Raw genomic sequence first — 11,644 nt, forward strand, 5'->3', positions numbered from 1 at the left:
CAGTACCTGTGAGAAGACTGTTCATACTGTGTTGTTCTCTCTGCAAAGTTTTCTATCAGTAAATCTCAGAGAGACAAAGTAAACATTTACCGTCAGGTCCCAAGCTACTGCTAAAGATACTGTTACTGTGCCACGTGCATATCTTTGGAAATAATGAATTAGGTGGCAAAATCTGAGAATTAAAATCAGTTAATTAACTAAAAAGATAGAAAACAAGTAGAAAACCAAATTGAAAGGAAATATGTGTCGGTGTGTCTCCTCCTGTGATAAACCTCCACATGTACCACTGAAAACAGTTAAATTAGTTTGAATCAGAAATCAGGGCTCAAACTACTTGTTCTGAGACCATTTCTTCATTTTTCACACCAAACTGTTTGTAGCTGTCGCATTGAAATGTAATTATTATGTAATTGCAATGTTCAACATTTGGTGTTTAATCTGGATTCATGTTGTGTTGTCGCCACCTACTGGTGGGCCTGAGTGTGACGCTTTGTGGTGCGCGTGCTTTGGGGTGATGCTCAATTAAACGCACATGTCACCAGAGACTGAAGGCTCGAGCCAGAAAGAGAATGCTGGCTTGTGTAAAAGGTGGAAATATTGAAGATATGGACTACAATTGCTCATGGATGTTCAGTAGAAAGGCGCAAACAGTGTGTTGGTGCGTTTACTTTGTGTGCATGTTTTATTTGAGTTGTAATTTTTGTTCTCCTGATGTAATATCCGTGTTTTTCATTGATCATTTCACCAGTTTTTCACGGTGTTTGCTGGTGAAAAGAAGATTAAAATACTGGCTGAACATCAGTTGGAGCATGGCCCTTCATTCTACTTCGAACATGAAAAACCTTCAGGAGCAGTTACACTGTTTAAGAAGACAAACGTTACAGAGTTCATCAAATATAACTAATGCTTTAACATGATCAGGATTTCATAATACAAACTCCAACAGGAAAACAGCTGCAGAACATGTGGATCAAAATGAATTCATTAAAAAAACAACATGTGGACTTCAAGGATACAGTAAATACACTAAAGTGAAAGGAGGAGCCAAAATTTGAAGGAATTTGAATTAAGTAAAAGTAGTCACCTGTGATCTTTAAAATGGTCCTGATGTGTGCTGCTGTTTTTAACTTTCAACATTTCTTTGCTGCCTCTGTGAATACGAATGTGGTCTTTGCCTAATTGAATAAAGGTTACACTGACTCACTGGTTCATCTTCTGGTACAAACTGGCATTATATGGAAATACAGCCCAAAACCAGTTCAGCTTGAGTTTCTTTTTTCTGGACATAAAGTCACAGCAGGTGTTGTTTCAAAGCTGGTGGACAGATTTAGTTCATTTTGGAGGTTTTAAGAGCAACTGCTGTGAAAATATTTGTAGTTTTGGGAGAAAATGATTTAAGAGAAGATTTTACCTCAGCAAAAGATTAAATATGAATGAAGGATTGAAATTTAACTTAGGTAACACATAAAATGAATACAACTACTAAACACTACTGTATCCTAAGGAAACAAAGACTAAAATGTAACAGGGATAACATTTTAGAGAATTAAAATCCCTCAAAGGAAAATTAATAAACTTGATATGCATATCTATACATGCAGCTTCCTAAATGTAACATTCAGGATTATTCACTGCAGGTCCAGAAATCAGAGCTACCTCATCAGATCCAAGTGTGACATCAGCTGACACTCTTTACAGGAGATTCCATCTGAACTCTGTGGAGCCTGATCTCAAGGTTTTTAAGTCTGAGCCTGAAACCAGAAGAGGATCTTTCTCTCTCTTCAGATTCATTGTGATCCAGTGTTAAGAAATATACTCTAAAACACTTCTTCAGTAAAGACTCAGAGAAGAGAAACACACAGAACTTCTTGCTAGCAAGGACAGCTTCCAGCACTGAGGCTCGCACTGAGAAACCGCCCTGGTCTTTATTTATACTTCAGGGAGCGTTTGTTCCTTACATTGGAATGTGGAGGTGTGTGTGTGTGTGTGTGTGTGTGTGTGTGGGGGGGGGGGGGGGGGGGGTTCAGAGTGTGGCCCCATAAACGACTTCCCTTAACCTGCTGGTCTGGAAAATCCAACAGTTCATCTATATGTAAAAAAGCATTTAAACTGACATAGCTACGTTAATCCTACCGTAAAACAATAAGACAAGGTACGACCTCTCCCATGCTCCTAGGATGTGGGGGTGAACACCCTAGAATGTTACAGAACTCCTAGGATGAGACATTCTTTCAATATGCCACCAACTATATACTTCTACACACAAATGATTACATGCAGCATTCTACCATATGCAAACTTATATCATTGAAAGACTATACTGACTACTAAGCACAATTTTCCTATTAACATCCAGTGATTTCAGTCCTGCATGATCAGGCTGATGTTTGCACAGAGCAGATAATGAAGTGAAGGTTTTTGCACATTGGTAACAGTGAAACAGTTTATTTACAGCGTGGGATCGTTTGTGTTCGGAGTATGAACTGAGATTCCTGAAGCTCTTGTCACACTTGTCACAGCTGAAGTTCACTTCCATGTGTGTACGTTCATGTTTGTTACGATGACCTGATTGTGAGAAGCTTTTGTCACAGTGTCTGCACTTGTATGGTGTCTCTCCTGTGTGGATTCCCTTATGCTTTTTCATTGAGCTCACGTCCAGTGGTGAAGGATGACCCACACTGGTCACAGATGTGCTTTTTGACCCCACTGTGGAAGAGGTCATGTATTTTAATGTACTTGGTGTGTGGAAGCCTCTCCCACATTCTTTGCAGTAGTTCATTTTGTCTCCAGTGTGGCTACGTTGATGTGGTTTTAGGTCCCGTTGATGATTGGAAGTTTTTCCACAAAGATCACAGAGAAACTCTTTCCCACCACCACAGTGACAACAGGGTTGAGAAATGGATCCATGTGCGTCGCTCCACTTCTAAACAAAGACATTGTATGTCAGGGAATTCCTTCAACGTTTTTATCCTGAACGTCGCCTGAAATAAAAAGCATCTCTGCCAATGTCCAATTACATTTTACTGTTTACATTACAACACTCAGCTTACTGAAAGAAAATGAGTCTTCATTTTTCCAAAGAGTTCATTCAGTATAACTCCATAAATTTACTGATCAGACTTGTTCCAAACAATCAGGTTAAAATTACAAGATAAAAAACTACACTCAACAAAAATATAAATGCAACACCTTTGTTTCTGCTCCGATTTGACATGGGATGGACATAAAGACCTAAAAGTCACTCAGATACACAATATTACCATCTTCATCTTTGTTACTATGACCTAATTGTGACCAGCTTTTGTCACAGTGTCTGCACTTGTATGGTGTCTCTCCTGTGTGGATTCCCTTATGACTGCTCTCTGGGGGGGTTTAAGTGTTTAATCCACTGTGAATGATTTGGTGTCTTTTTAAGTTTCCAGCCTTGGTAAAAGCCTTTCCACACAACTCACAGCTGTAAGGTTTAACTCCAATGTGGATGACTTGGTGTGTTCTTAAGGTTTGTGCCAGGGTAAAAGACTTTCCACACAAGTCACAGCTATAAGGTTTAAATCCACTGTGGATGATTTGGTGTCTTTTTAAGTCTCCAGCCTGGGTAAAAGACTTTCCACACAAGTCACAGCTATAAGGTTTAAATCCACTGTGGATGATTTGGTGTCTTTTTAAGTCTCCAGCCTGGGTAAAAGACTTTCCACACAAGTCACAACTGTACGCTTTAACTCCACTGTGGATGAGTTGGTGAGTTTTTAAGCCCCCAGCCTGGGTAAAAGACTTTCCACACAACTCACAGCTGTAAGGTTTAACTCCACTGTGGATGACTTGGTGAGTTTTTAAGCCCCCAGCCTGGGTAAAAGACTTTCCACAAAACTCACAGCTGTAAGGTTTAAATCCACTGTGGATGAGTTGGTGTGTTTCTAAGTGTCCAGCCAAGGTAAAAGACTTTCCACACAACTCACAGCTGTAAGGTTTAACTCCACTGTGGATGATTTGGTGTCTTTTTAAGTCTCCAGCCTGTGTAAAAGACTTTCCACAGAAGTCACAACTGTACGCTTTAACTCCACTGTGGATGAGTTGGTGAGTTTTTAAGCCCCCAGCCTGGGTAAAAGACTTTCCACACAACTCACAGCTGTAAGGTTTAACTCCACTGTGGATGAGTTGGTGAGTTTTTAAGCCCCCAGCCTGGGTAAAAGACTTTCCACAAAACTCACAGCTGTAAGGTTTAAATCCACCGTGGATGAGTTGGTGTGTTTTTAAGTGTCCAGCCAAGGTAAAAGACTTTCCACAAAACTCACAGCTGTAAGGTTTAACTCCACTGTGAGTGAGTTGGTGTGTTTTTAAGGTTTGAGCCAGTGTAAAAGACTTTCCACACAAGTCACAACTGTACGCTTTAACTCCACTGTGGATGATTTGGTGTTGTTTTAAGTCTCCAGCCCGGGTAAAATCCTTCCCACACTCATCACAGCTGTAAGTTTCCTCTCCCTTTCTTCTGTGAGGTTTGTCGGCCTCCTGAGAGCGCTGACTTCTTGCTCCATGTTGGTCCTGCAGTGACAGAGATACAAACACAGGCAGTGAGTGAAATGCAGTCGTGGAACAAACTGAAATTGGTGGAATCAGACATGTCAAAAAAAACACATTGTTGGTGTGTTACCACCACCTTCTGGTGATAGTATCACATTACAATGATGTCCTACAATGAGAGTTGTACAAAATGACAATATTGAAGAAATATTGATCATCAAAGAATCTATATAACTTCAGAAATTTTTTTCAGTTCAACTGATGATATTGTTGTTTCAATGTGTGTAGAGAAAATAAGATCTTTGTATTTTCTTGCAACTTCTGTGGTTTTTGGTTGTGAATGTAGATTCTGTATATATGGAGGAGCCCAGGATGGAAAAGATAAAGCTGCTGTTAACAGGTTTTTAAAAACCAACCAGCTGTACACACAGTTTCAATAACAGTGTAACTGTGATGTGTTTCTTACCTTTTGTGTTGAAGACATTGTTTCCTCTGTAGTGGCTGAGCTGAGTCCAAATGGCTGAAATTGTTCCTCTGCTGCACCACCAGACTCTTCTCCTCCTGTTACTCAGCTGGGACACAAAAAGTATATATATGTATATTTTATCCCTGACAAAAAGAAGCAGATCAAATAAACATGACTAAACTCCTCAGTGACAACAATACCTTTGAAGCTTCAAGGTGAAACCCCAGAAGCAACTACAAAAAGAAAGTCATCAGTCGCCTACAAGAACTTGAAAGGGAAAAACCCCTGACCCCCCTGCAGATCACCACCTTTACCCAGGGGATGCTACACCCTGTATATATGGACTTCCATAGATCCACAAAGACGGAGTCCCGATCAGTCTCAATGGTAGCAGTATAAACTCAGCCACCTACAACATTTCAAGCACCTCATTACCATCCTAGCGCCCCTAGGATGGTAATGGTTGAAATGTAATGAGGTTTTTAAAAAACATTTCGAAACTCACTTTGTTAATGTGGAATTCTAAAATTATTTTACAAATGGAGAATTTATTTATTTATCAAAATTTATCAAAATAATAATTTTGATTTACTCATGAAAGTGGCCACTTTCATGAGTAAATCATATAAGTTTTTACTATTTCTTTTCCATATGGGTTGTATCTGCTTGACGCATGAGGGGGCATCATAAATAATACCGTGATGCTATAAAAACAACTGCTTGTGTATTATTGGGCGGAGATTGACGCTGAGTGTGTGACAGTGTTCATCCCCCCACACGTGTGTTTATTAAAATCATCGTTTGTCCCAACCCTCCTGGACAAGTGTTGTGATTTTGAATCCCTCCTGTATTCCTCCTCAATATTTGAACGCTTAACAGTGTCCACGTCACACAGCTCCATGGATTTTGGATTATCTTCTCTGCTCAAGGGGAGGAGGTGGAGAAAGAATCTATTCGGGTCCAGCTATGTCGGATTATTGCTGCCAACCTGTTTTTTGTGGAGCGCTTATCGGAGCAGCACAAAGACTTTTTTTGGCTACAACTGGAGGAGTTTCCCATTCACTGCCAAAGCAGCAAGTCCCTCAGCATGCAGACCGAATCACTCCAGCCCCTGTGTGATGCAGCTCTCCCTACACCAGATACAGGAATTAAAGTTGGCGTGTTGAGCCTCCCGCCTGTCTCCAGGTCCATGTCGATGCAGCAGCAGACAAGTGCTGCATTTTCCTGGACACAACCAGTGGCTGCTTCTAGCACCACATTCACCTCAGCCATGGCAGCGCCAGCTTCCACAACCGTGGCTTCCAGGAGGAGGCGGTGTCCACGTCATCACCGCGGCTTACAGCAGCATGAGGTGGGTGACTATCAACACAGATTTGCTAGTTCATTGGCCCGGTTATGAAGAGACTGTTCATGTTCATGAAAGGACTAAGACTGACAAGTTACTGCCCAAGTCTTCCACAGAACATCTTATCGCTTTGCACAATTATCTAGCATCTCTGTGTATTGATCATGCCACGACCCATTTTTCTAAGAAGTCAGGCTTCGAGACTGTTTTCACTGGAGATGCTAGCCGTGAGGCTCAGCAAAGCCCCTGTGGGACTGAGACCCAGGCCAGCTTGGATCCAGAGGCTGATTTGGAGGACTAACTTTGCTCCGGACCTCCCGAAGAGCCTGTTTCTGCTTCCATGGGGGTCACTGAGCAGTTTGTGTAGACTCTTCTAGTGTCTGCTGGGGGTTCAGGCGAACCACCCCAGCACTCCACAGCTCCCGCTCCGCCATCAGTTCCTGCTGAGTGCTCTGGAGAGCCCGCCCTGCCGTCTGTGGTTGCTATGCCGTCACCTGCCATGCCTCAGCCAGAGGTTTTCGCACCTGCTCGCCCTGCCACGCCAGCTGGATGTTCAGCCGAGCCCATCCAGCATCCTGCCATTGTAGCAGATGTGAAATGGTCGACTGCGTTGTGACAACAGACACGGACTGGCTGGAAACAGGGTTTATTCCTATAAAACAGAGTGCAGCAGCAAAATCAGTGTCACACAGCGGCAGCAGGCTTCTCCTCACCCAGTGTGGAGTCCGTACAGCTCTGCTTGCATCATATAAAAGAAAATACAACTTATCAAAATAATAATTTTCACAACCGCCACTTCAAAATCAAATATTACAGTGGGGTAAAACAGAGACAATTATGGAATCACTAACAATAACGTATAACATTCAAATTCCCATTAAAATAGGTCAATTGCATAATACATATTCAAACAACTTTTTAACTCTTCCCAACATGGCTGAAGATACTGCTCAGAGCACAGCCTCGGGACATGAGCTCATTATACACATAAAACAAAAACTACACATTTACACATACCTATAAAACAGAGTGCAGCAGCAAAATCAGTGTCACACAGCGGCAGCAGGCTTCTCCTCACCCTGTTTAACACAAGTCAGTTCCACACAAACGGATGATACAACAGATAAAGCGCAGTTCCAAATATCATTTTTCTCACTCAAAGCGATTGAAAACACTTTGAGAGCTTTTAACCCTAGGAGCCAATACTTAACAAAGACAAATACACCGAATTTTTATGGATAATTTAGTACAGGGAGAAGAGCTACAGAAAGCGTGCCTCACCAGTGTGGAGTCCGTACAGCTCTGGCTAGGAAACCCCACACCCGCAATGTGGCCGCAGGTGGCGTTACACTGATTAATGTCCCACTTCAACAATAACACACGGAACCTTAGTTCCACAAAAATAAAGTTCACACAATAAAAAAGTATAACCTATGTACAATACAGTTTTGAGAATGTTCACAATTCGTACATTATATCTCAGCTACACCATGACAGCTAGAGGTTCAGCTGAGCCCGTCCAGCATCCCGCAGCTTCCACGTCTGGTTCTGTCTTGTTACTGATCAAAAAATCGTAAAGTGAGCTTCTCCACATTACAGTGGGCACTGGAGAACATCATCTATGTGGGACACGATTAGATAGTAAGTCCTAAGTCCCTTGTCTAAAAGGATTCAGCAAGGTAATCCATTCTAAATTCTTCTTGATGCATGCTCAATCATTCAGGTAAGTAAATCTCGAAAAGTTGATTCTGTTCATCTGGACGTAGCGTTTTCAGTGGGAGAAACGTTTCGTCACTCATCCAAGTGACTTCTTCAGTCTCAGCTGACTGCAGGTTTCCCCAATCTTATAAACAGTAACTAGAACCACTGAAGGAACAATGGGCTGGTAGGTCAGTTCCTTCATCATAATTATGTAAATTCTCATGACCACTGATCAATGGCCATGAGTACCATTCACAGAGAGTTGGAGAATGGCTGCAATCACAGCATTGTAAGATGGCAAAAGATGTCCCCTTAGTCCCCCTCCGCGATTCAGGGATGGTCTTTCCCTTCTCATGTAGATGGCCTCATTGACGCCACGCTCAAACTGGCGTTCCTCCCTGTCCAGGATGTGTACATCCTCATCAGTGAAAGAGTGTCCACTGGCCTGTAGGTGTTGTGGAGGCAGATTTTTCTTCTCATGTATTAATCACATATTTAATCATATCACATTAGTTATAGAAATATCACTCTCACTTTACTATAGTAAGAGCACTGAGCTCAGCAGTACAGCCGGGATCCAGGTTTTGATTGCATGATTTTTTTTTCCTCTTTCAGAAATATGGAACAGAAAACATGGAGTATGAAGTGTGTAGAAACTGAGGAATGCAGTAAAGAGAAGTGTGTTTGTGTGTGTCTGTAAGAAGTGATGGAAAGAGATGTGTTAAAATGTGGATAGAAGAATAAGAGAGGGAAAGTGTTATTGAGCAGTGATGAAAATGATATTATAAGTGTCTCAGTCTGTTATTACAGGTGACTACGGAACTGGATCAATGTCCACCACGGCACAGCAGCCAGAACAAAATATATATTAACAATGCTTGGTGCATGAACTCCACTACTACTGAGAGTCACTGCTCACCTAATGCAGAGTTTTTAATGGTCAAATGCAGACCTTATTATCTCCCCAGAGAACTCACTTCGATCATACTCACTGCCGTGTATATACCCCCCGACGCTAATGCTAGGTTGGCCATGAAAGAACTTTCTGCAGCCATTAACAAACACCAGAATAAACACCCCAAGGCTGCTTTTATTGTTGCTGGCGACTTCAACCACACCAACTTAAAGACAGTCCTCCCCAGATTCCACCAACATGTCTCCTGCCACACCAGAGGAGACAAGACTTTAGACCATGTGTATTCCAACCTGGCTGGAGCCTACAAAGCCACACCCCTCCCCCACATTGGACAATCGGACCATCTCTCCTTGTTCCTCACACCTAGGTATTCACCACTCATCCAACGTGTGAAACCTGCTGTGAGGACAATTAAAGTGTGGCCAGAGGGGACAGAGGCAGTGCTCCAGGACAGATTTAAAAACACAGACTGGAATATGTTCACCCACACAGACCTGGACCAGTACGCCTCATCTGTACTGGATTACATCTCCGAAACCACAGACAGTGTCACCACCCAGAAACGGATCACCATGTACCCCAACCAGAAGCCTTGGATGAACCGGGATGTTCGTCTCCTCCTGAAGGCCCGCAACCCCGCCTTTAGGTCAGCAGATGCACACGCCTACAGCACAGCCAGGGCTAATCTAAAGAAGGGCATCAAAAAAGCCAAACACCATTACAAAAAGAAGGTAGAAGAACACTTCTCCAACTCCAACCCCCGATGCATGTGGCAAGGACTCCAGACCATTACAGACTACAGGACCACCAAACCCTCCCCCGCATCCTCTGATGTCTCCTTTCTCAACGAATTCAACAACTTTTATGCTCGTTTTGAGCGAGGGAACCCCACAACCACAACCAAAGCAGACATGACGCCAGACCACCAACCTCTGACTCTCTCCCCCACCGATGTAGGAGCGGTGCTGAGCAGGATCAATGTCCACAAGGCTGCAGGTCCTGATGACATCCCCGGGCGTGTTCTCAGAGCGTGTTCTGGGGAGCTTGCAGGAGTGCTCACAGACATATTCAATCTGTCCAAGGACGCTGCTTCAAATCCACCTCCATCGTCCCGATACCCAAAAACTCCAACCCATCTTGCCTCAATGACTAGTAGCACTCACCCCCATCATCACTAAGTGCTTAGAGCAGCTGGTCCTAGCACACTTCAAATTCTGTCTCCCCCACACCCTGGACCACCACCAATTCGCATACCGCCAGAACAGGAGCACAGAGGATGCAGTCTCCATCGCACTGCACTCTGTCCTCTCACACCTGGACAACAACAACACCTACGCCAGAATGCTGTTTATAGACTTCAGTTCAGCATTCAATACAATCCACCCCTCACAACTCATCAGGAAACTGACAGATCTGGGCATCAGTTCCCTCATCTGCAAATGGTTACTGGACTTCCTGACCAACCGCCCCCAACATGTCCGGCTGGATAACCACTGCTCATCTACCATCACAATGACCACAAGGCTGTGTGATGAGCCCTTTCTCACCTGGACGACCAACTGCTCCAAGCTGGTCAAGAAGGCTCACCAGCGCCTCTTCTTCTTGAGGACTCTGAGGAAGAACCACCTGTCCTCAGTAGGGATGGGTATCGAAAACTGGTTCTTGTTGAGAACCGGTTCCCACTGTTTCAATTCCTTGGAATCGTTTGCCATTTTTGCAAACGATTCCCTTATCGATTCCAGTCGCCCCGAATGACGTCACCACGTTGCGGAGCGTCATTTACCTGGCAGGAAACACGGCGCCTAAGCGGCTCAAATGCTCAAAAGTTTGATTATACTTTATGAGAACCGATGACAACAGGGCAACTTGCAAAGTAGATATTTCATTTAAGGGAGGAAACACTACGAATATGCAAAAGCATTTGCTCACAAAACACGCGATGACACGCGTTTTTAATTCCGCTCCGGACTCGTGACTCTCAACCCAGCAGCAGCGCTAACGTTTGCACGTCCTCTCCCGTTAATGCGGCAGGTAAATAATCAACGAACAGTGCATATTATGTTAGCGCAATCTGCCTTATTACAAGACCTGCCATTACTGTACATGTAGGTGACCATGATGAGAGAGACAGACAGAGTCTGGCTGGCGCTCGCTGGCAGTTCTCGCTGCAGTCTACCGGTAGCGTCTCCTTTCAGGCCAGGATAGACGAATGTCACCGAGCAGTGACTAAGTTTGTGGTCAAAGGCTTGAACCCATTTGCCACAGCAGATGCCCCGATTTTAGGTAAGTGAATGTGTTTAATTGTGGGCAGGGACATTACTGGATATTCTTGTGTAATTGCCACAGAACAATTTATGTTATACTTTGTTATTGCTACAGAAGAATATTTATTTTATTATTTTACATTTACAATTTTTTTTCCTGGGGACCCTGTGACACCCCATTGAAGAGCCGTAGGCTGGATCTCTTAAGATCTCACTGTTGGGTTTGTAAGGCCATGTTACTCCTAAATTTCTATCTTGTTCAAAGAGAAGATATAAAACAAAAAGTTCTAAGTGTTCTCCTTTAAAAAAAAAAAAAAAAAAGAATCGATAAGAGAATCGATAAAGAATCGAATCGTTAAACAGAATCGAAAATGGAATCGGAATCGTTAAAATCTTATCAATACCCATCCCTAGTCCTCAGACATCCTGGTGAA

The 11,644-nt window shown here is 43.1% G+C and overlaps 1 protein-coding gene across 1 annotated transcript; it reads right to left on the bottom strand.

The window, feature by feature from the left end:
- Positions 1-2,563: 2,563 nt before the first annotated feature.
- Positions 2,564-10,109, bottom strand: LOC146712949 (uncharacterized). Its single transcript, XM_085445950.1, has 3 exons — positions 6,632-10,109; positions 4,985-5,090; positions 2,564-4,539 (listed from the first exon to the last, which is right to left on the bottom strand). Exons 2-3 carry the CDS (start codon positions 5,000-5,002, stop codon positions 3,373-3,375), a joined length of 1,185 nt encoding a protein of 394 aa, XP_085302076.1. The 5' UTR covers positions 5,003-5,090; positions 6,632-10,109; the 3' UTR covers positions 2,564-3,372.
- Between the last annotated feature and the right edge of the window lie 1,535 nt (positions 10,110-11,644).

This window comes from Copadichromis virginalis, linkage group LG3 (assembly GCF_057382275.1).
Source record: "Copadichromis virginalis isolate Kocher_CV1m ecotype Utaka linkage group LG3, C_Virginalis_male_GT1.1, whole genome shotgun sequence".
In the NCBI taxonomy this organism is placed as follows: Eukaryota; Metazoa; Chordata; class Actinopteri; order Cichliformes; family Cichlidae; genus Copadichromis; species Copadichromis virginalis.